This window comes from Anolis sagrei, chromosome 1 (assembly GCF_037176765.1).
Source record: "Anolis sagrei isolate rAnoSag1 chromosome 1, rAnoSag1.mat, whole genome shotgun sequence".
In the NCBI taxonomy this organism is placed as follows: domain Eukaryota; kingdom Metazoa; phylum Chordata; class Lepidosauria; order Squamata; family Dactyloidae; genus Anolis; species Anolis sagrei.
In genome coordinates, this window is record NC_090021.1 from 93,481,822 (window position 1) to 93,507,454 (window position 25,633).

At 42.2% G+C, this 25,633-nt stretch overlaps 2 protein-coding genes across 2 annotated transcripts in view; one reads left to right on the top strand and one right to left on the bottom strand.

Moving 5' to 3' along the window:
* CDC40 (cell division cycle 40) overlaps nt 1-9,919 on the bottom strand; it is a 51,626-nt gene extending 41,707 nt beyond the window's left edge. Inside the window, exon 1 of the mRNA XM_060753162.2 lies at nt 9,711-9,919. Coding sequence (XP_060609145.2) covers nt 9,711-9,902 — 192 coding nt within the window. The 5' untranslated portion in view covers nt 9,903-9,919. The remainder of the gene's footprint in view (nt 1-9,710) is intronic.
* Nucleotides 9,920-23,609: 13,690 nt separating this feature from the next.
* Nucleotides 23,610-25,633, top strand: part of WASF1 (WASP family member 1) — a 55,140-nt gene continuing 53,116 nt past the window's right edge. The window contains exon 1 of the mRNA XM_060753160.2: nt 23,610-24,256. The gene's annotated coding sequence lies outside the window, so the exon portion shown is untranslated. The remainder of the gene's footprint in view (nt 24,257-25,633) is intronic.

Genomic DNA, 25,633 nt, shown 5'->3' on the forward strand with positions numbered 1-25,633 from the left:
CCTAGAATTGCTGGTTAATGATTGCAGCTTCATTAAATACTAATGTCAATACAGGTTGAGCATCCCTTATCACAAATTTTGAAACTTGAAATATTCCAAGATCCAAAAGTGTTCACAAAGGTGGCAGGAACAGTGAAACCTTTGCCTTCTGATGATTCAATGTACACAAATTTTATTTCATGTACAAAATTAATATTGTATAAAAGTACTCCCAGGCTATGTGTATAAGTTGTCTATGAAACATACATTTATTTCATGCTTTATTTATTTATTTACTACATTTATACCCCACCTTCTCTCACCCCAAAGGAGACTCAGAGCGGCTTACAAGTTCTATGCACATACAATATATATTATTAGCATAGCGCAATATTAGCATTATATATTACTATATTGTACTATACCACTATACTGCAATATTAGTAATATTGCATTTGAAATATAATATATAATTACATGCTGTCTCCAAGATATATTATTTATATATGAATGTGTGTATGTATACAGGCAGTCCCTGGGTTACAAACACCTGACTTACAAACAACTCATAGTTAAGAATGGGAGTGAGACAATAGGAAGTGAGAGAAATTTACTTCTCAGAAGGGAAATTTGATCCTGGAATAGTTATCATGGGGAAAGAGTGTCTTCACTGAGGCTTTATCTCCAGTCCTTGTTTCCAAAACAAGCCATTTTTTTTCAAAATCCAATTATTAGAGTCAGAAAATGAGGTGAAATCTTCTGAACGGAGACACAGAGCAAAACAAACACCACAGGGGTATTAACCCTTCCTGATACTATCCAAAGCTTATATATGGCTGAAATTACGTCATTAAAAATATTTGTTTTGACTTACATACAAATTCAACTTAAGAACAAATTTACAGAACCTATCTTGTTTGTAACTTGGGGACTGTATATACACCAATACAGGGATTTCAAAATCCAACAATCTGAAATCCAAAACATTTCTGCATAAAGGACAAACGGCCTTTGCAAGCAATATCGAAAATACACTTAGGTATACGGTGGGCCATTGGCATCTTATAGTGTTTGATTCAAGAACTCCACTCCCCCATGGATACAGAAATGACCAGTAACTGATTCTTAAGTTCCATTATTTGCTTTTGGGAGATTTAAAAAAGTAAATGTTCAAGCCATGGATGATTTACTGTGGATACAGAGAATCATTCTGGAACAATAAGCCAGGCACCCTCCAATGTTTTATACTAAAATCCACATAAGACCCAGTTGTAACTTGTAATGGAAACTGTGTCCAAAACACTTGAACTGGGTCAGGTTGTCTAATAATCACTAAATTGTTGTACTAAGGCCGATACCAAACTATACAAGGTGGAAGGTTTCCCATAAATGGATAATTATGTTCTAGAACAGGGGTCCTCAAACTAAGGCCCGGGGGCTGGATGCGGCCCTCCAACGTCATTTACCCAGCCCTCGCTCAGGGTCAACCTAAGTCTGTAACGACTTGAAAGCACACAATAACAACAATACTATCTCCTGAGTCAATAACAGGCCCACATTTCCCATTGAAATACTAATAAATCTACATTTGTTAAAATTGTTCTTCATTTCAATTATTGTATTGTTTTTAAGTGGTTTTTGCACTACAAATAAGATATGTGCAGTGTGCATATGAATTCATTCATGTTTTTTTTCAATTCGGCCCTCCAACAGTTTGAGAGACTGTGACCTGGCCCTCTGTTTAAAAAGTTTGAGGACCCCTGTTCTAGAAGCTACAAATATTTACTTTTAAAAAAACTCACACCCTATTATTCTATACAGCATGGTAAATGATAGGTGTCTCATCTTCCAATGTATTTCTATTGCACACATATAGGAAACTCAAATTATTCCAGTCAACAATGAGCAAAGAAAGAAATGCTTCATTAATCTTTACTGAGGGGTTAATATTTCATAAATTAATAGGCCGCTCTTCATCTCTATTCTTTAACATCTGTTTCACAATTATAATAACAAATCAATTCAATCATTCTTTTTGTAAATTCAAGCTTTCTCTTTTGATTTCAAATAAATGCAGATGGTTCCCTAGTACAATAATGAATTATATAATAAAAAGATTTAATATTTATTTACTATATTTGTATACAGACTCTCTAAGCCTGGAGGCGACTACGTTTCTGTTCATAATGCAGGACACGAAAATATTCATTTCTGATTATTTAAACATAACAAACTCTGAGCATAACATACCAATTTAGATTCACTGGAAACTAGAAATCTACTTAAAGGTATATAGTTAAAATGTCTGCATGTATATGCTTTTGTATGCATGTATGTCCTGGGATGGCCGCTAAATGGCTTGATGAATCGGGACCAAACTTAGTACACAGACCAATCATGATCCAACTTAAAGTACTGGTGGGGTATTTGGAAGGAATTGACAGAGGGTGATGTAGTCCACCCATATCCAGAGAGCTGTGTTAATCTCACTAAAGATGGGTGTTGTGAGTCAGCGACAATGGGTCTGGACCCAACTTGGTACACATGCTCTTCATTACTCAATTTAAAATACTTGCAACCTCAGGGGGTTGATAGAAGATGATGGGAGTTGGAGTCAAACCATATCCAGAGAGCCACATGATTCCCACCTATAACAGAGGATGCGGCTTTTTTTCCCAAATGAGTCATACGTCTCAACCTATTTTCTAGAATGCATCTCCCAACATCCTCACCTCTTTGCAAGCCAAGCTGGGGATGATGTGAGTTGCACTCCAAGAAGAAGGCTGAGCCATCTCACCGGTTAGGAAGGCAGCTGGGAGTTGCAGTTCAGGCAAATCTGGGGCTGATGACAGTTGCAAGCGGCCAAAACCAAATACAAGAAGGCAGCAGAGCCACTAGAGGGTTGCCATGGAGACCTATATCACAAATGTGTGGTCAGTACCTGAGGGACAAAGAAACTACTGCTTTGTGTATCACTGTGGCAAATAGGTTTGCTTATTTAATCAAATGAAGTGACACTTTAATGTCTTAAAAAACATAGGACAAGTCACTCCAAAAGCAAAAAGTGCAGTTACTGAATGCATGTGAACCAACTGAGCAACGCAATTAACAACATATAAATTAGTGGGAAAGAGCCAGCTGCAACCACAGGAGGCCATTAGAGCAGAGGTTCTCAAATATTTTCAGCCGCAGAGCCCTTTTCGAAGCAGAAGTTTTTCGTAGAGTCCAAAGCAATGTTTATATTATATTATACATATTGCATCTATATCAGGCATGGACAAACGTTTTGACCAAAATAAATTTAACAGTATTTCAGTGGAGGGTCCCAGGGCCATCCAGTCCAGCCCCCTTCTGCCATGCACAAAAAGCACAATCAAACCCCACCCCCAAACACATGGTCACTCAGCGTTTGTAATAAATAATAATAACAATAATAGCAGAAACCCCAGGGCCATCTAGTTCAACTCCCTTCTGCCATGCAGGAAAAGCACAATCAAAACACCCCGAGCTGTTGGAGGAAAATAGGAAGCAAGGAAGGCGATAGAGAAAGGGTTTTGGCAGCAAGGAAAAAGGCTTTTGGTGGTGGGGAAGGAAAAACGGCTTGGAGGGAGAGGAAGAGAAGGTGGAAGGAACCGTGGAGCCCCTCAGTATGCTTATACTTTGAGCACCACTACATTACAGGGTTGCCATGGAGACCTCTATCAGGAGGATGGGGTCACTCCCTGAGGGACAGAGAAAGGACTGCTTTGTGTTTCAATCTGGTAAAAAAAATCATCCCTATGACTGAAAAACTAACAATTGGTTTTACTAATAAATGCCATTACAAAATGCACACCTGGACAACACCGGATATTAAGCTAGCATATTATGTATGTTAAATGCAACACTACCAAGATTGTTAAACAATGATTTTGAGATCAACTGAGACACATTTGTTTGTCATTCCCCTCCACTTATCTGTATGTTTTCATGCACACATGTGGTAACCAGAACCTAAAACTGTATTTACAAGAAGGATAGCAAATTCTAATTTGTGTTAATAATGGTGCAAAGTAGACATAACACTTAACCACAGTTACAAGATAATTTTATGCAATTCTACTCAAAGGTAATTATTATATAGGAGTTCAGTAGGATTTGCACCCAGGTAGAAATGATTTATTTTATACCACTTTTCATTAACCACATTCATAGCTGTAATCAATCTTAAACTAAGAAGATTCTCTCACTGTATTACGAAGATGAAATACATTAATAAAGGTTAAGACAAACTTGTACTACTGAATTAAGACTGTGCAACCTACAGAACTGGGTCACTGCCCATAATCAATCTCTATTACATTCTGATTAATATTCATGCTGGCAACTTTCAATTGGTGGACTGCTCATTTTCTAAAAATGATCCCAAATTAAAGTTCTCAGTAAGGACATTACTCGTAAACAGCAACCTGCACCACAAATACAAAGATCTGGATCCTACTGTTTTAAGCTTGCCATAGTGAAAACTTGAGAGAGCTCATATACTTTTAGTCACGATATAGAAGTGATAATTTTGGCATATGCTGACTATTAAGCAACCATACATCAAAGTATACCTGCTGAAATTCCCTCTTCCATAAAAGTATAAGAGCCACAGGAGTTCTTTCTGATCTGGCAATCCTATATTAGCTAGTTCCAACTAGTGAAGAACAACTTAATTACTTTCTAAATAAATATTCACTACACTGATGAATCTCAATGATCCAAGATTTGGGTTTATATAATCACTACCATATGTACCTGGCTTTGCCAGCATTTGCATTTTGCAATGCATTTATCAGTAAATACATGTAGCAAGTTTTGTCCAGATCCATCAAGCTGTTGTGGATCAAATATATATTTATTTATTTATTTATTTATTTTTTGCATTTATTGACCGCCCCTCTCAGCCCATACATACATACATATATTCATATATAAAAACATTATTTTGATTTTGAGAGGGTAGTTGGACAGGTGATTGTAGATTTCTAACAGGTTCATAGAGAGTCAGTCCTTCAAATAACCTGGAGTCAAGCCATATTAGGGATTTATGAATCAAAACCAGCACTTTGAATTGTGCCTGGTAACTTGTTGGCAGCCAGTGGAGCTGTTGCAACAGAGGACTTGTCTTTCTTCCTGTAGCCAGCCCCAGTTACTAAACTGACCGCTGTTCTTTGGATCAGCTGAAGTTAGTGAGTGGTTTTCAAAGGTAGCCCCACTTAAGAGCGCATTAGTCTAACTAGGATGTGATCAAGGCATGCACCATCATGGCCACATCAGTTGGCATACTATGCACTAGCTTTAGCTGTGCAAAAGCACTTATGATACCAGGGCCACTGGATTCAGAGTGAAATCCAGGAATACTCCCGAACTGTGGACCTGAAGAGATTGGGGGGGAGGGGGGTGATCCCATCCAACACAGACTGAATTTCTATTCCCAGATCTGTCTTTTGACAGTACAAATGCACCTTTGTCATGTCTGGATTAAGCTTCAATTTGTTTGCCCTCATCCAGCCCATTATAGCTGCCAAGCTCGGCTTCCTTGAAATTAGGTGGAAAGGACTAGTAGAATTGGGTGTCATCCCCATAAAGATGACACCACTCTCCAAAATGCCAGATGACCTTTCCCAGAGGTTCCATGTTAAATAGCATGGGGGACAGGATTGAACCCTGAGGGATTCCTCAGGCTAGTGGCCAATGGGTCGAACAAGAATCTTCCTGCACTACCTTATGAGAACACCTCTCCACCACAGGACGGAGCCACCGAAGGACAGTACCTCCAATTCCTGTCCCAGAAAGGTGGCTCAGCAGAATACCATGGTTGGTTGTACTGAAAGACATTGAAAGGTCCAGGAACCTTTGAAGTTGAGAAGCCATCACATGCTCTGATAATACCATCTTATTTTGGGATACTGAGGTTCTACTTCTTTTTGAAGGGTGGACTAAGATGCTGCTGATGAGAGGTGCTTGTTCAATGTCCTAGCTACTGGCCTGTGGTGTCCCTTGGGGCTGGGTTCTGTCCCCTATGCCATTTCACATTTACATGTAACCTCTGGGAAAGGTCACCTGGAGTTCTGGGACTGAATGTCTCCAAAATGCTGAAACAACAACTTTATCTCTCCTTTAAATCTGACTCCAGGGAAAGTGTCTCTGTATTAATCAGATTCTCCTGTCAGTAATAGACTGGATGAGGGTGAACAAATTGAAACTGATTTAAGAATAGATAAAATATGCTCCGGGTCAGTCAGAAGTCAGATTAGGGAATACTGATCCAGGCTGTGCTGGATAGTAGGGCTGGGTAACCACGGAAAAATTTGTTTCTAAACTCGATTCGTTTTTAGGGGGTTTTTGCGTTTCGTTTTTTAAAAGAATTCCGAAATTTTTCTTTAAAAAAGTTCGAAATATACGAAATTTCGTAAATTACGAAACAATTACGAATCGATTTGTTAATGGCGGACGCGATTGCGCAATATGCCAAAAAAAAACCTCCAAATGGGATAGGCGGAACTTCTGAAGCTTCCCTCTCCCTCTGTTGTTGACTGTTGGTGTGATAATTTATTTTTTATCACTGATAAAACAAACAACAACCCTAAAACTTGCACCAGACATACGGAAACAATTACGAAACAATTTCGAAACAATTACGAAATAAATTGAAATATTTGTTTCGAATTGCTCCTGCATGGCTCAATATCGGATCGTAAGCTAATTTAAATACGAATTAATAACGCATTACGAAATTAACGAACGAAACCGCCCAGCCCTACTGGATAGGGTTCCACTTCCAAGCCATGGAGAAACCCTCAACGGAAAGTCCAATTGGTCCCTTCCCTGCAGACTGGCAGGTGAAGACCTTTTCTTTGGACAGGCATTTGAACTATAACTTATAGAGCAGTAGTACACGTGGTGTGCAATATTTTATTTTTTATCTGTTATTTGAAATGTTTTAGATGCGTTTTAATCATGGTTTTTAACTTGGTAATACCTCCACATGCTCTCACCTGGACTACATATACAACTAAATACAATTAGATCAGGGCTCCTTAAACCTTTCCTCTCTGGACCCCCTGTAGCCTGAATTTTTATTTTTGTGACCCAGGGTACACAGGTACATAAAATACATATAAAAATCAAACATTTACTGATAACGCATCACATTTTCAAGGCTTGCCCAATAGGCAGATTTTCTTGTTTATGATGTACAACTGAAGCATTTTCTGCAGAGCCCACTGTAAGCACTGCATGCTGTTGCTAATACTTTTGTGTAAATGGGTGGCATTCAGAAACCTTTCACTGTTTCCAAATGTTTCGGGACCCCAATATTGAGCGAATGGGATCCCATTTGGAATCGGAACCCACAGGTTAATAAACATTGAATTAGATTAGTTTACTTTTGGCCCTAGTATGCCATAGAGCTGCATTGCAGGGGCCATAATTCTTAGAGAAATAGTCTTTCTAGGAATTTGCTAAGTCATCCAACACAACTCTGGTAATTTATCATAGAATCACCTGGTGACCTATGAAATTCCTATGGAAACTACTTCCCCACAGGAATAGGTAAATGAAACTGTGGATACAGATCCTGTGGTTATGGGAGTTTTACTGAATATTATTATTAAATTTGCTAAATGGTTCGGGCCCAGACTATTTGGCTGACTGCATCTCCACATACGAGCCTGCCTGGGCACTGCAATTAGCATATGAGGCCCTGCTCTTGGTCCCACCCTTGACCCAAGCATGGCTGGTGAGAACGAGAGATGGGGCCTTCTTCGAACTACCTCCTTAAGGAGATCAAAATGGCCCCCTCCTTGCTCTCCTTCAAAAACAATTAAAGACCCTTTTATGCTCACAAGCATACATAGAGGAGAGGACCTATAAAACGTCTGGCACGAACAAAACAGAACGTAATATGGAAATGGTTTGTTACTCTGCCTTTAAATTTTTTAATGTTTGCTTCTTATTAGTCCTAAATTTTAAGTCTTATTTTTAGACTGCGAACCGCTCTGAGTCCCCTTTGGGGTTGAGAAGGATGGTATACAAATACCGCGAATAAATAAATAAATAAATAAATAAATAAATAGCTTATCAGTCAAAATGTTCATTTTTAGTTGTGTGGTGCCTAATTTGTTGTAATTTTTCACTATTGCCTGATGTTCATGTCTAATATGCTGTTATTTGATTTATTATTTGCTTATTTGTGGGGTTTTTTGGTCGCACTTCATGGCACTGAATGTTTGCTGCTATATGTTGTGAACTGCCATGAGTCACCATTGGAGGGATAGGGCAGGACAGAAATAAAATCTTTATTCTTTATTATTTTTTAACTTATGTGAAATCAGATTTTAATTTAATCTTGTTTCAGTCTTTTGGAAACAGATGTAGCCTGTTTGAGCACTAAGATCTGCTGGGGAGGTCCTGCTCTTGGTCCTACCACCAACTTCGCAAGCATAATTGGTTGAGATTAGAGACAGGGCCTTCTCGGTGGTGGCCCCTCATCTGTGGAATTCCCTGACTAGCGAGATCAGACTGACCTCCTGGTATTTAGGAAACAAATCAAGACTTGGCTATTCAAACAGGCTTTCGGAGAGCAACAAAAAGGGAACTAGAACAAGGCTTCCCAGAAAACATCAAAGAAACATCTCTCTCAATGGAAAACCACCAGTACAACACATTAAGATGAACCTGCCCATTCCTCTTCAGCAGGTCATTCTGGCTTTCAAACATATGTCACCGCAAATCTCTGCGTCGGGGGGATCATTTCAGGTTGACTTCCTGCCTGTGAGCCATGCAGGCAATTCACTTCCAGATACATATTTGAAGGCTTTCTCTGGCAGAATCACTGAGGTGTTGTGTGGTTTCCAAGCCGCATGGCCGTGTTCTAGCAGCATTTTCTACACATGTTTCATCTGCATCTGAAGGAGCCATGGTGGCACAATGGGTTAAACCTTTGAGTGGGCTGAACTGCTGATCTGATGGTTGACAGTTCAAATCCACGAGACAAGGTGAGCTCCTGTCTGTCAGCCCTAACTTCCCATGCGGGGACATGAGAAAAGCCTCTCACAGGATGGTAACACATACGGGCGTCCCCTGGCCAATGTTTTTGCAGGCGGCCAATTCTCTCACACCAGAAGTGACTTGCAGTATATTCTCAATTTGCTTTTGACACAATAATAAAGGAGGAAAAAAACACTATCTGCATCTGTGGCTGGCATCTTCAAATGATCTTCCAGATAATTTTGGCCTTCAGCTCCCAGAATCCCACATCACTAGCCCTGCTGGCAGAGGCTTCTGGGAGTTAAAGTCAAAAACAGGTGGAAGCTCAAAGCGTGCGATGCCCTAGTTACAGAAACTCCATGTCAATAATCTTTTGGAGACATTTCCGGAAACAGAAGCCGCGAGGCATTTATCAGGCTTAGGGTTCATCTTTTACACTGTAGGATTAATCCACTCCTTAACTGCTATGGCTCAACGCTATGGAATCCTTGTGAGGCACCAGCACTCTCTGGCAGAGGAGGCTAGAGATCTTGCAACACTATAACTCCCAGGATCCCCTAACATTGAGCCATGGCAGTTAAAGTGGTGTCAAACTGCACTGGGCCCAGAGCAAAGCCAAGGCTTCCAGCAGAGGCGCGTTTTTTCGTCCAGCGGGAAAGGCCCAAGCCCGCTCTCCGCGCAGAAAACTCGGCCAAGTCCTCGCCAGCCCTCCTTACCTTCACCGCCACGGCCGGGGCCGAGTCCACCGCGGGCAGAAGCGCTTGAGAGGCCGAGGAGGCCAGGTGCAGCACCGCATCCCCGCCGGCAACCCGCGCCGGAGGGTTGGGCCTACCCTCGGCGTCCGAGCCCGACTCGGAGTCAGAGTCGGAGCCGCCATACGAGGCGAGGGCAGCGATGGCGGCCGACATTTTAGCGACACCGGAAGTAGGCCGCCAACCGGAAGGAGCGCAAGCGAGGAGCGCCCGCCGGGTTCTGACAGCGCAGTGAACAACGTTCCGCCATTCCCCCACAATCACTTCAGGCCTCCTTCGCCTCGAACTAGTAGCCAATCTATAATGCTCATTTCTGACTTCAGTGAAAGAGGTGTAATTCACCCCTTACGCCACTTTTGAGGTTAAACGTTGTAGGACTTTCATCAAATACACAAATCCCAGTTGGAGGCGCTGACTTGATTCCCAGCTGCTGGTTTGTTGATAGGGATGTGCCACCCAAGGCTTACCTGAGAATAAACGTTCTTACATGTAATAGGGTTTCATTTTGAATAAACATATTCAGAAAGAACACTACGATAAAAGAAACGTTAACACATGTACTAACAAACTGGCTGTCCTCATACACAAAAATTGGGACAAATGCACCTCCAAGAGTTGACTGCCCAAGTGCGCTTCAAATTGACTGTTGATTTATAGTGGCCCCAAGAATTTCAAAGGTCCAAAAGCCACAACCACAAGTCAAGGGAATTTAGACACGGATCAAGAGGACCCCAGTTTTATATCTTGGTTCATAATGAAGGTGAAGATTCATAATGAAGGTGGGCTACAAGAATGAAAAGATAAGCAATTCAAGCTTGTGTTCTGTTTTTAAAACTATCCATGAGTATGTGTGTGCTTAAGCAACTTGTATTTCATAGGGCTTTCTTAGGCAAGGAACACTCACAAGATGGTCTTGCCAGTTCATTTCTTCGAAATAAACCTTACAGTTCCTGGTATTTGTTGGTGATCTCCCATCCCAGTACTAACCAGGAGTAACTCTGCTTAGCTTCCAAGTTTAGCTGGGACCTGATTCCTTTAGGTGTTTAGGCCTTTTAGGCACTGGGGAGAAGATAAATGATTATATGGCTTCGTATTATTAACACAATGATGCATTGTAAACCAAATTACACATTTGTATGTAGCTCCCAGCATCCTTATTCTGTAATCCTATGCACTTCTATGTTACTTCCAAGTAACAATTATCAGAATTGCACTGTCAAGACTATGTTCAAGTTCCCATCCAGAGTTACCTGACAGTAAGTCTAACTGACCTTAGTGAAACCTACTTTTATGAGTAAACAAGGACAGGTTTAGGTATGTTAACTTTGTTTTATTATCATTGTGTAATTTATTATATTTGTTTTCAAGTGATTTCCTTTATTGTTAAATGCTCTGTTGTGTTTATTTTGAATAGTTTTAGTCTATTGTTGTATTATAGTGGGATTCAATTGGCCCCTTCCCTCCTGTTATTTTGCAAACAAGTGAAAACTTGGCTTTTGGAGCAAGCATTTGGCCCAGCATAATTATCTGTGCAATATAGTTGGAATTGACTCTGGATTGATTAATATGATTATTTTACTATCTGGCTTTGGATCTATGCACAATAGTCATCTAATGTTTACATATGTTGTTTTAAATTGTTGTTTAATTGATGTTGTTGTTTGGGCACGAAATGCCAATTATGTAAGCTGCCCGAGTCCCCTTTGAGGTCAGAAGGGTGGGATATAAATGGCGTAAACAAACAAATAAATATTATATGGCAAATAATGTTTGCCTTTTATGTTGTGAACCATCCTGAGTCCCCATGGGGAGATAGGGCGGGATAGAAATAGAGGTTTACTTACTTCATTGCATAGCTGCCATGTTCCACATTATTACTGAAAGCAGGACTCGAATCAAAGCACATGGAAAAGCAGTCCTGTATCTTGCCTGCTTTGTCTTTCTGAAGAAAAAGGCTTCATATTCCATGTTTCAATATTCATGTTCCATTCTAACTATATGTACATGTATATATGTATGTAATATACTGGCATATATGTGGAGTTTGTTTCCAAAATGTTTGATTCCAATAAAAAAAGTTAAAAATTAGTTATAGGTGACAGCACATTGTTGGCTAGGAAAAAAATATTATGAATTGATCAAAGCTATCAAAATGTATCAAATCACTTTGGTACAGAGCTTGGGAAATTGACTTTTAGAAGAAAAATCTTCAGTAATTTTTTTATTCTTGACATTTGGTACCTTTTGGAAACAAATTCTCTCGGTATTTGTGTGGATAAATTGTATTGGTACAAATGATTTTCCATGTGTCTTTTAATGCAAGTTTTTTAATGGTGCTGTTAATATCTATGTACAAGGAGAGGTGGGTAATATCCTCTCATTATTATTGTTACCCTTTTATACCACAAGTCACTTCTGGTGTGAGAGAATTGGCTGTCTACAGAGACCTTGCTTAGGGGACACCTGAATGTGTTACCATCCTGCTGGGAGGCTTCTCTTATGGTCTCGGCAAGCTTGAGCTGACAGATGGGAGCTCACCCCATCTCGCGGATTTCAACCGCTGATCATGGTTACACTAAATACAAAGCAACTAGCTGAAGTGCTATCTTTGGAGTTGACATTCCTTTAATTTCTACACTAACCAAAGCACACTGATGTTACTTGGGCATGTCAAAGGGAGAGTACAGTCATATGTGGTCTTGCTAAATGGCATCATAGGGAAGCCACATGGCAAAACAGGCAAGCAGTCCAGCAGGTGCAAGGATTTAACCTATTGTGTCACCTCAGCTCCATCCTCTCATTATGATTATTTATACACACACACACAAAATGTAATTTGAAAAACTCAAAGACCTAACAATGTGTGCATGTGTATATATCTATACTTATCTATCTATTATTTATTTATTTATTTACCTTACTTATATACCGCTGTTCTCAGCCCGAAGGCAACTCACAGCGGTTCACAACAAATACGAACAGCAAAAATTCAGTGCTACAGTATAGAAACAGTTAACAACCTAACACATTACACAATTAATAAACAGTTACTACAATACCCATTCACTGTCGTCTCATCATCAAAAACATGTTCCAGATTCGTCATCCATTGTTCCATTCCAGTGTTCATTAACCAATCATTGCACTAATTATTGGAACGCCTGCTCAAACAGCCAGGTCTTCACTTTTTTGCGGAATACCATTAGAGATGGTGCTAGTCTAATGTCCGTAGGAAGGGCGTTCCACAGCCGAGGAGCCACCACCGAGAAGGCCCTATCTCTCGTCCCCGCCAGCCGAGCTTGAGAAGCAGGCGGGATCGAGAGCAGGGTCTCCCTGGAAGATCTCAAAGTCCTGGTGGGTTCATAGGCAGAGATGCGGTCGGATAGGTAGCTTGGGCCCGAACCGTTTAGGGCTTTAAAGGCCAACGCCAGTACTTTGAATTCTAATATTTAATATGGTATACACACATATCTTAATGACAGTGTTTTTCAACCTGGGAGTTGGTATCCCTGGGGAGGAGGGTCGTGAGGGGGTGTCAGAGGGCACCAAATACCATCTGAAAACACAGTACTTTCTGTTGGCCATGGGGTTCTGTGTGGGAAGTTTGGCCCAATTTTATCGTTGGTGGGGTTCAGAATGCTCTTTCATTGTAGGTGAACAATAAATCCCAGCAACTACAACTCCTAAATGTCAAGGTCTATTTTCCCCAAACCCCACCAGTGTTCACATTGGGCATATTGAGTATCTGTGCCAGATCCATCATTGTTTGAGTCCACAGTGCTCTCTGAATGTAGGTGAACTACAACTCCAAAACTCAAGATCAATGCCCACCAAACCCTTCCAGTATTTTATATTGGTCATGGGAGTTCTGTGTGCCAAGTTTAGTTCAATTCCATCGTTGGTGAAGTTCAGAATGCTCTTTGATTATAGGTCTCAGCAACTACAACTCCCAAATGACAAAATCAATCCCCACAACCCCACCGGTTTTCAAATTTGGGAGCATCGGGTATCTGTGACAAATTTGGTCCAGTGAATGAAAATACATCCTGCATATAAGATATTTATGTACATTTATGGTTCATAACAGTAGCAAAATTTGAGTGATGGAGGGGACGTGGTTTTAAAAAGGGAATTTTCATATATTTCCCCAATGCCCATATGTCATGATTTACTGCCATATTGGCCTATTTCTGCAGTAGGCCTTTGTTCACAGAAAATGCTGATTGTTTGAGAAATCAGTGCTCCAAAGAAGAAGTTACTATTCAAGGGTAACAACATATCCGGACAAAACCAGCTAGCTCTTGGCTAGTTAGAACCCCCAAGTTTCCCAGTCGCTCTGAAGCCATGTTTGCAACAGACTAACAGATAAGATACAGTCATGGTCAGAGAACAATGGACCATAGTTATATTATAGCTGTGCCATTGTTAGGATCCCACGTGTGCTATAATGTCAATCAAAATCATAAACAACTAATGAACAACTGCATAGCTAGCTTAGACCAATGAAATGATTTGTCTTTGGGAACCAATGAGATGATTGATTTCTATGTACCAATCAAACTGTTTTAATGAAAGTCATAAATAATCAATGCAACCAACTTTAGGTGGGACAAACCCCTTTATTGCATACCCATATGCATGTTTGTCACTATTGCTTCAGCTGCGCAATAAATAGCATTTTGCAGTTTTAAAGATTCAACTTTCGTGGTGTCCTTCCTCGCCCTCCTTGGGAAGGGGCAATCTGCTCTTGGATTTTGGATTTGTGGATTATCTTTTTGGTTTTTGCCCCTACATTTTCTGGAGGTTCCACCGAGATGTTGCATATTTGAGGGCGTTCTTTTTGGAAGGCACTAGCCGAGAGAGGCATTTGGGGCCTCCGGCTCAGGTGCTTATCTCTTGGCGGCAAGAGAAGGGAAGGAGTCATCTGCGTGTGTGCTTGGGCCCAGCCGCCGGATTCTCTGTCTTTTGGCTTGCCGCCCAAGAGTGGCCGAGCCCGGTTGAATTACTGCAAAAGCTTCGGGGAAGGGTAAGTATGAGATGAATTGAATTTGTTGAAGTTATGAGATGAAGTGAATTGTTGAGACCACACTCGTATAGTTAGCGGGAAGTTTCTATTAGCTGCAGTAAAAAAACATCCTTTGGACTAGAGTGTGGGGGAGAGTGGACTCGGATGCTCTGACTCCACTTCCCAAAGGAACTAACTTTCAGTACTGGCTGGAGAAAAAAAAAAAAGAAAAAAAAATCCATCAAACATAACCCAGCCGAAATTCTATAGAAACGTGGGGTGAATGGCCACTTGTGTGTGCGTTTCCATGTGCACAAGGTCTAAATGTCTTGTTTCCACACTTATGTGGGGGATTTAAGATTGATGTGATGTCGAGTTAAAATGATAATGTTGATGTCTTAAACTTTTGTGTCGAAATGTATTGCAAATGCTGAGATTTCAAATTCATCTGTATTGATTTAAATATTATTGTAAACTGTTAAATTGTGTTGAGATGCTGATTTGGTTGCAAAGGTACTGTGTTAATTCTTGAGTGTGCATTCTGAGGCTGGAGAGGGCTTCGCCTCAGTGATTCTGGAAAGGAAAGAAATGAGAGAAGCTGTTTTGATGTTGTGTTGTGTGATTTGAATTTTCTGCAAAAAACTTTGGATTCTAGCCACCTGTTTGAAAGGGAGAAATAGTATTTGTGTTTGCTTGAGTCAAAGGGTGACAGAAGCAGTGAGATGTTATAAAAGACATGAATCTTGCATTTTTAGGGGCCCTTCCTTGAATGGAACAGTTGTTTGCCTTTTTCTGTACTCCAAGAGATCCCCTGCATAGAGACACAAGCCTCCTTGCTGCTTTCCTATAACAGCTCAGCAGCCAGCCTTCAGTGGCTCCCAGCTCCCAGCTCCCACAAGCTCCAAAAAGCGGCCTCTGTCGCACAGTAGCACCGGCTTCCTTTTACCATCAAAATCCCAAGGAAGTCACCCACAGACGCAGCCAGTCAGGATGGGATCACAACAAAGCAAAACTCCTAGCCCCTTACATTGTATGCTAGAACATTTCAAAGAATTTAAAGAGTTGGTTCCAGCCCCAAACAGCTTGACAGCTTCTAAATTAAAACATCTATGTTCTGTGGAGTGGCCCGGATTTCAGACAGTGCCGTCTTGGCCTCCTGCAGGGTCATTTCACATCACCCCTATCAGAGAAATTTTGAAATATTGTACACTTAAACAGCCATCGCAATTTTACTATGCGTCTGCGTGGCAAATAGCAATCTCTACTGCTCCCCAATGGTTGAAAGACTACCAAGTACGCCACTCAGAATTTCTAACATTGACTGTCAGAGAAAACAAACAGGTTCATCAGTGTTATGAAGATGAGGAACCCCCACCACCTTACCAAGACCTCTGTGCCAGGGCTTCTCGTAGATCACGTGATCCTTCAGCAGCAGGTCATTATCAAAGCCCTCAGAAAAGATTCTCCAAAACTTTAAATCTTCTTAAAACTCAAGAAGTGACCCAAGGCAAGTTTAAAGGCCCGGGTGCATATTTAGAGAGACATTTGGAGGCATACAGAACCTACTCACCTTATGACCCAGAATCCCCAGAAAGCCAACAGACTGTTAATACTTCATTTGTAACACAAGCTTCTCCAGATATTCGCAGAAAGCTGCAAAAACAACCAGGGTTTGCAGAGATGAATGTAAATCAGCTTGTGGAAATTGCCACTCAAGTTTACAAAGGGAGAAAGGAGGATGAAAGAAAGGAGAAGAAAAAGGCTAAGCAAGAAGAATATAAAATGTTTTTGACAATGTTGGATGAGAGAGATAAAAGGCAAGTTGGAGCAGGAAGAGGAAGAAATAGAGGATGGTACCGAGGAGGATGGGGTCAAGGGAGTCAGTTGGATCGTGACCGGTGTGCACGTTGTGGGAAGAGAGGGCACTGGCGACGAGACTGTCCATTGTTGAGGGCCGGAGAAGGGCAGATGAATCGGGGAACAGGCCGTGGAAGTGGATTTAACAGAGGGAGAGGTCCATATAGACGGAATCAGGAGCAACCACTACAGCAGACCATGCAGCAGCCTGCGCTCCCCCTTGGGGACTTTGTCGGCATGGCCGAGTGGGATGGGAGTGAACTTTTCTAATTGACACTGGAGCTGACTGATCGGTGGTAACCCAACCTATTGCCCCAAAGATTCAAGACAAATTGAACATAGTGGGAGCCACCGGACAGCGAAAACAATATCCTTTGCTAAAAAAAAATAGACAATGCAATTTCCCTGAATGCCCAATGCAACTGTTAGGAAGGGACTTGTTATGCAAGATGAGAGCAAGTCTAGCCTTTGAAAGTGATGGGACCATGGAGATGGGAGTTAGAGGAGACAACTACTCCCTTACCTGCCAAATACAAGAAATGCCAGTTTCCATCAAGCAATGTCCAATAAGAATCAATTCCCGATTTGAGAAAATTATGTGATACTCCTTGGGAATTGTCAATTGTGTGAAATTCCCTGGAAACTAGGTTCTGTGAGACCTTGTGTTGTTGGAGGTATTTGTGATGTGCACATGTGATCTTGAGTGAGTGGCAGCAAAGATTCCACGAAATCGTGTGTGTATCTATGTGTTGTAACACTGGGTTGAGATTTGTGCAAGCACCGTTGTGTAAAAAGAATGAGTACCTGATTTAGTTTTCCAAGAGTGCTGAATGAAAAGATTTTAAAGAGAAACTGAGAACTGTCTTGTGTAGATGGATTATTGTTGTTTCAAATGGGGGGACTCGTTGTTCAAGTGCTTGGAAGAAGACAGGAATGTGGAATACAATGATGAATCAAAAGAGAGCTTTGTGTCCTGAACTTTGGCACGGAAAAATATAAAAAGTAAGACTGCCTAAAAAGTTGGCAGGTGATTTGGCTATTTTGACCTTGTATGTGTGCCTAAATGATACGGGACTGAGTTTGAAATTCTGTATATTCCATTGATGAAATGAAGGCTGAGAACGAGAGACACTCAGACATGTTGAGTTGAAAAGTAAATATAGAATGTTAATTGTGGGAAATGAATTTATGTTCGAAATGTGTCTTTTTGATATTTAGCAACACACCCCTAATGCTGCAATTTGAAAAGCTGTGTTCTTAAAATGTAAGAAGAATGTGTATTATGACAAAATGGGTGATCTTTAAAAGTTTGATGTTTTCAATAATTGTTTTGAATTTTTATGTTTATACTCTGTTTTGTGTGCTGTTTTCAAATGATGTGTGTGTGAACGAGGTTTCTCTCTGTGTGTGTGAATGTGTAAAAGGCCTAACCACTAACCACTAACCAGCGTATCCTTTGCAGATTGAATATGTGTGAATTTGGAGAATGAATATTATGCGATGTCACATTTTCAGAAATGGTTAAAATCCTGATTTGTTCTGTGTCTATGGAAAAAAAAAATGAGTCTTGCATTATGAATATGTATCTTTTGAAAACATGAAAATTTGCCCGCATGGACTGTATAAATAACTGTGTGGGGAAAAAAGAGAGCAAAAACCTGATGTCAAGGGTTTTTGTGTCAAGGGTCGTGACTGGCCGAAAGAGCTTTTCAAGCACTGAAAGAGGCCAGGGCACATCAAAATGAAAATTTGAAGACTGATAGAAACTCATTGTCTGTGTTAAAAATGTTAAAAGCAGGCTGTTTAAAAACTGTTAGAAACTGATGTTTTACAATGCCCTGAATGTACAGTATGTTACAGAGATAAGAACTTAGATTGGTACCAGCCAGGATGGGATCAAATGAAATGGATTGACTGTGTTTTAAGAGTGCATTTTTAAAACTGAAGTTCTAACTTTATTTTTTGCTCAAGAAAATGGAAATAATTCTTATGTTTAAGGCAACTGCCTGTCATGCGAGGGTACAGTCATGTGCCGGAGTTTTAAATTTTTTTTTTTAAGAGCTGTTTTAAAATGGATGCTATGTGGAGGGCTCTCGCTTTACAGAGCCAGAAGAGAGATAACAGGAAAAGAACATGGTGTTCTCTTGCCATTCTCTGGCAGAAGAGAGAACAATGGTTATGAATGGTACATTTTAAAAGTATCTAATACCGTTTTGGATTTTTTGTGTTCAAATTTATGAATGCTTACCAGAGCTCCTTGTAGCTTTCTGGTTCAAAAGGGAAAATGCTTCGTTTTGCCCTCCCTTCCTCTATGAACTGCTGTTGGACATTAACTCCTTGCAGGTTGGGACATTTTGAGGCTTGTGCCGAAAGGGGAAAGTTACATCTGTGTGTGGACAAAGTTTCAAGTTTGGGTTATTATAAGTTTTTCAGGCTGAATGGCCATGCTCCAGAAGCATTCTTTCCTGATGTTTTGCCTGCATCTATGGCAGGTATCCTCAAGGTGCCTCCTGGTGGAACAGTGGGTTAAGCCCCTGTGCCAGCAGGACTGAAGACCAACAGGTTGCAGGTTCGAGTCCGGGGAGAGGCGGATGGGCTCCCTCTGTCAACACCAGCTCCCCATTGCGGGGACGTGGGGGAGGCCTCCCACAGGGATGATAAAAACATCAAATCATCCGCCGTCCCCTGGGCAACGACCTTACAGACAGCCAATTCTCTCACACCAGAAGCGACTTGCAGTTTCTCAAGTCGTTCCTGACAAAAGTTTTATTTTGTTACCCAGCAACCCTTTCTTGGAAAGAGGCACAGGATTTGTGTCTAAAATTGTTTTGTGCCAGAAAGTTTTTGATTAGAGAGTCTGATTTTGTCCCAGAACAACAGCTAAATAGAGGTTGTGGGATTTATAAATGCATTTTCTTTTGAAGGAGAATCCAACCTCTCCTTCCCTATCCTCTGTTGTCATTGGAGGATGGCCTTTTCTTCAGATGGCTATGGAATGACTATAGTGCTTTTATGTTAGAAATAAGTGAAAACTGCAACATGGTCACAGCAGAGAACATGTCTTAAGTTGAAAAAAAAAAAAAAACCTTGCCTTTTTAAAAGTCAAGCCGCAGCTTGCGTATAGATAGATTGAGACATTGGTTGATGGACAGAACACTTTACATTGTTTTTTTTGTTTGATATTTACTTCAGAAGAAAACTTATAATTGATTTTGACAGCAGAATTGATTTTTTATGTGGATACAATAACGTTGGACATGAGTTATAGTTCTTAGCCCAAAGTGACTAACTTCACAGCTTTTCTTCAAACATAGGGCAAAGTACCTCTACAAATTTTGCTACTTTGGCCCAAATTCCTCTACAAAGTTACTGAAAGAGGTAATTCTGGAACGGGACATTAGAACAGGTAGATAGGGCAGCTTGCCCACAGATTTTTGCCAGATTTAAGAGACAATGCCTAGCAAAAGGCCCCAGAGATTTTTGCCAAATTTGAGAGACATTGCCAGTAAACAGCTCAAGAGACATTTTTACAGTTTACTATTTTGATTAAGTTGGAAAAGCAGGTCGCAGATGGAATGGGCAATCGAGAGTGCCAGTATACATTGCTAAAGGATTGCCTACAGCAGATGGATGGAGAAACTATGAGATAAATCGTGGAGAGGAACTGTGAGATGAATCGTGGGGAAAACCATGGAGAATTGTTTAAAAAGGATAGAGATTGGTCGAGAGGACTTCGGAGTGGGAGATCGTAGAGGCCCGCCAATGGATGTAGAAGTGAAGGATGTTGATGGAGCTGACGACAGAACTGGCCAAAAAGACTTCAACAGATGGGTAATCAGTATCCCCCTCCCCCTTTTCCTCTCACTATCTTTCTGCTTATCTCTTTCAGCTCCTGAACTCCTGTATGGGACCCCATTCCTAAAATTGGATGAGACCCTGTTCCTAAATTGGATATCCGAAAGGCACCACTACCAGCCTGGAAAGCCAAGCCTACCCAAACCATCACCAACTGGGTAGAGCGAGACCTAAAAGGCACCACTGTCAGCTGGAAAGCCTAATGGGAGTCCAAAACACAGGAGCCAAGCCCACCCAAATCAGGAGTGCTAAACGCAGGAGCCAAACCACCACCAACTGGGTAGGATGAGCAAAAGACTTGTGAGATATGAAGATTTTATTGTACAGACTTTCCTGGATACAGACTTTCTTTACACAGAGACTGACTTTAGAGCTAGAGACTTTGCTGGATACAGAGACTTTTTGGACTTAGAGACTTTCTTCATTTTACCTGGAATTTAATAGACTCGTTTCTTCAATCAAGAAGGGGAACACACCCCCAGTTTGACTCAGATTGCTTTTGTATGCCAGAGACTGAAAGGACATGAAAGTTGGATACAGATGTGTGCGGCCATGTTTGGGCCTGATGAGGACTGGATTTGATACATATGTGCATGGCCACATTTGGGCCTCTGACAGCAAGAACTGGACTTGATCAAAATTTTACTGAAGACTATATCCTTTCTCAAATTGATTGATTTATGTTGCTGAATTGTTAAAGTGGTTATTGTTACCGTTTAGTTTTGATTGCTAGCTTGATAAGCTTTTATTTGTTCGTGCTATTTCAGCCAAGTGTTTAGAATTATGTTTTGGAAAGAGACAGAGATGATGTCATTTACAGCCTGATGCCACACCCCATTACAGCAGGATGGGAGAAGGACACTCTCCACCAGTTGGTAAATGCCATTGCAGAAAGACTGCAAGCACGGGACTGTTGGGTATGTTACTTACAACCAGCCCGCTTTCCAAACACCACACAACAGACAACTGATCATACAGATGCCCCCAGTTAATTCATTTTGAAAAAAGGGAGGTTTTCACCCCCTGCCCCTTTGTACACCTTTGTGCACCACTTAGCTCAGCCCAAACATCACTTACAAAGACAGCTTACTATGACCATGCCCCATGTCCAAGTGGGACAATACCCTAGATGCGACACCACTGTACTCCTGTCAGATATACAGGACACAGACATATACAACCAAATAGAATTTGACATGTGCAGACGATTCCGCATTACATTGCAACATGCATACAAAGTCGCTGGCAAGATTGGCCAGGACACTATTGTATTTGCAGAAGTTGGGCAGAAAGGAAAGATACTGCCCCAGTCTGGAATGGCACATGTGCAACTGAAATCCCTGATTCCTGCGAGATTGAGATTCTTTGATATACAACAGCCACTTGGGGCATGAGACAAAACAATATGGATGGGCCAGAGTTTAAAGGAGCACACAGTGACACATAACAATACAACACTGACAATACATACTTGACAGAATCACAAAGAATTGGTGCAATCTTGTTTCCATAGATTGGGATAGCACTAACTGGCGCATTTCTGCGCAACTAGAGAAACTGGAAAACTACATAATAATAGAGATTGGAATCCCTCCAAATAAGACACCCGAATGCAACACAGATTGACAGTAGACCACCTGTTCAGAGAAGGAGGTCTATGCATTTCGTTGCAAAATGAGAATTTTTCCAAGATACACCAAATAGTCAACACAATCAGTTTCACATACACTGAAGACTCAGATTGGCAGGGGTGGCTCACATCATGGGTGCCATTGACTTACAATGGTTAAAAGATTTAGTCATGTCTGAAATTGCAATTATCATGATAATGTTGATATTATTGTGTTGCTTCACTTTGATAACATGTGTTTGTAGAGTTACGCTGCCCTCAGCCTTGGCCCCTAAAAAGACTGAACAGATAGAACTCTTGGATGTCAACCCAGTTAGGATGACAACAGAATATACATCCTTAGGGTGAAAGAAATATCCCAAGTGGACACAAATGATTGGTCAAAAATAAGGGGTCATTGTGCAGCAATAAGATTAACTGCTTCTTTGCTCTGCTTTTGTAAAACCTGCTTGATTTGCTTCGCTGAAAAGATTTCATCTCAGCAAAAAGAGAAAAAGTGTGGAATGGAGGGGACGTGGTTTTAAAAAGGGAATTTTCATATATTTCCCCAATGCCCATATGTCATGATTTACTGCCATATTGGCCTATTTCTGCAGTAGGCCTTTGTTCACAGAAAATGCTGATTGTTTGAGAAATCAGTGCTCCAAAGAAGAAGTTACTATTCAAGGGTAACAACATATCCGGACAAAACCAGCTAGCTCTTGGCTAGTTAGAACCCCCAAGTTTCCCAGTCGCTCTGAAGCCATGTTTGCAACAGACTAACAGATAAGATACAGTCATGGTCAGAGAACAATGGACCATAGTTATATTATAGCTGTGCCATTGTTAGGATCCCACGTGTGCTATAATGTCAATCAAAATCATAAACAACTAATGAACAACTGCATAGCTAGCTTAGACCAATGAAATGATTTGTCTTTGGGAACCAATGAGATGATTGATTTCTATGTACCAATCAAACTGTTTTAATGAAAGTCATAAATAATCAATGCAACCAACTTTAGGTGGGACAAACCCCTTTATTGCATACCCATATGCATGTTTGTCACTATTGCTTCAGCTGCGCAATAAATAGCATTTTGCAGTTTTAAAGATTCAACTTTCGTGGTGTCCTTCCTCGCCCTCCTTGGGAAGGGGCAATCTGCTCTTGGATTTTGGATTTGTGGATTATCTTTTTGGTTTTTGCCCCTACAATAACAGTAGCAAAATTTGAGTGATGAAGTAGCAACAAAAATAATGTTATAGTTGGGGGTCACCACCACACGAGGAACAGTATAAAGGGGTTAGGAAGGTTGAGAACCACTGCTATATGTGCCTGCGTGAGCGTGTGTTCGCTTCTTTGAGTCTCTTTGAAGAGAGGAAAGGTAGATAGAGATGCATGGCTCCCCAGGCCGCCCCGCCCCCAGTGCAGTATACTGCCCAGCTCTCTCCCGCGCGCTCCCTTTCTCCCTGAAAGAGCCACGCGCCCCGCCTCCTCGCCTTCCCATTGGCTGCGGGGAGCCGGCTTTGAGGAGACCTGCGCCGCCGCCGCAGTCATTCTGGTGCCCCCTCCATCCCGAGCGAACAGAACTGGGCTGTACCACCCGGCGCGGAGAAAGGGGAGGGAGACCAAGAAGAAGAAAGGTTGGGAGATCGACTGCGGGGGACGCCTGCGGGCTCCCTTTCCCTCAACGCGCGGGTGATGGCGGCGGCGTAACCACCTTGTCTCCCGAACCACCCTCGGAACAGAGACATACACACACACCCCTTTTTTTTGCGGTTGCGGGAGCCTCAAAGGAGTGAGGCCACGCCCATCTCTCGCTCTCTCTCTCTGACTCGCGCGCACACACAGAGAGAGGAGCGCGCGCCGTCAACCACCCTCCCTTCTCTCTTGTATTTCTATTGTGTCCGCATTTTTTTTCCCTCGCTGTTCCAACCAGCGACCGGCCCACCCCCCGAACTCCATCCCTCGGAGCGCGCGAGGCAGCGAGGAGGAGGAGGAGGAGGGTGGCTGGGAAGGAGGCGCCGCTCGAACTTCAAACCCAAACGGACCCCCGCTTGGCACGAGCCCAGCAGCAGGAGGCGCAGAAAGGGGGAGGGGCGCCGGCGGCGCGAGGATGTGAGGAGCTGGAAGAGCCGCGAGGGAGAGAGGCAGGCAGGCAGCGCCAGCCAGGGAGGGAGACGGTGAGTGCGCTCTTCTCCTCATTATTATTACTATTATTATTATTGCCCTCGTCCATTCATTCGCCGCAGTGCGCCCCCCTCCCTTCCCCACCTCTCTTCGACTCCCCAGCCTCTCAGTCCTCTCCCTCCCTCCCTCCCTCCCGGGTAAAGGTGAGGCTTCGAGCTTCGCCCTGCTGAGGGGAGTGGAGAGGCAGGATCCAACCGGTCCTTCCCTCTCCCCTCCCTTCCCCTCGGCCCCAGGTCGGGGCACGTGGGCGCTTCCGGTGGGCTCCTTCCTTCTCCTGCCCCTCACCCCCCTCCCTCGTTAAAAGATGCTCTTTTGGGGGGGGGCGGGGTTCGGGAGGGAGGGAAGGACTCCCTCGCTGACTCGCCAGTCCCTCTGCACCCTCTCGCTCTGCAGTCAGAGGCAGCCTCCCTTTGCTCCCACCCTGCTTCTCTGGAAGGGCCCTGAGAAGGAATGCTGTGGAGTCCTCCCTTGGTGAGGCCACAACGTGGTGGTGGATGAAACATGGGGAAGAGGTGTAAACAAGTCCACATGAAAGCGGGCTCTCGAAGGCACTTCCACACAGCCCTATATCCCAGAATATCAAGGCACAAAATCCCAAAATATCTGCATTGAACTGGGTTATCTGAGTCCACACTCAGATAATGTGGGATTTTCTGCCTTGAGGTCCTTCCACACAGCCCTATATCCCAGAATATCAAGGCACAATATCAAAAAAAATCTGCATTGAACTGAGTTATCTGAGTCCACACTCCGATAATGTGGGATTTTCTGCCTTGGGGCCCTTCCACATAGCCCTATATCCCAGAATATCAAGGCACAAACCCCACAATATCTTCTTTGAACTGGGTTATCTGAGTCCACCCTCAAATAATGTGGGATTTTCTGCCTTGGCATCCTTCCACACAGCCCTATATCCCAGAATATCAAGGCACAAAATACCAAAATAGCTGCCTTGAATTGGGTTATCTGAGTCCACTCTCAGATAATGTGGGATTTTCTGCATTGGGGCCCTTCCACACAGCACTATATCCCAGAATATCAAGGCAAAAAATCCCAAAATATCTGCTTTGAACTGGGTCATCCAAGTAAGTCCACAATCAGATAATGTGGGATTTTCTGCCTTGATATTCTGGGATATAGGGCTGTGTGGAAGGGCCCTAGGTTGTTCCCAACAGAAGCATAAAATCACAGAGTTGAAGAGGCCAGAAGGGTCATTCAGTCTAACTCCCCGCAGTGCTCCACCCTCCACATAATTCAGTGTACAGCCATCCTAATCAGCTCTGCAAGACTCTTAGGGCCCTTCCACACAGCCCTATATCCCAGAATATCAAGTCACAAAATCCCATAATAGCTGCTTTGAACTGGGCACA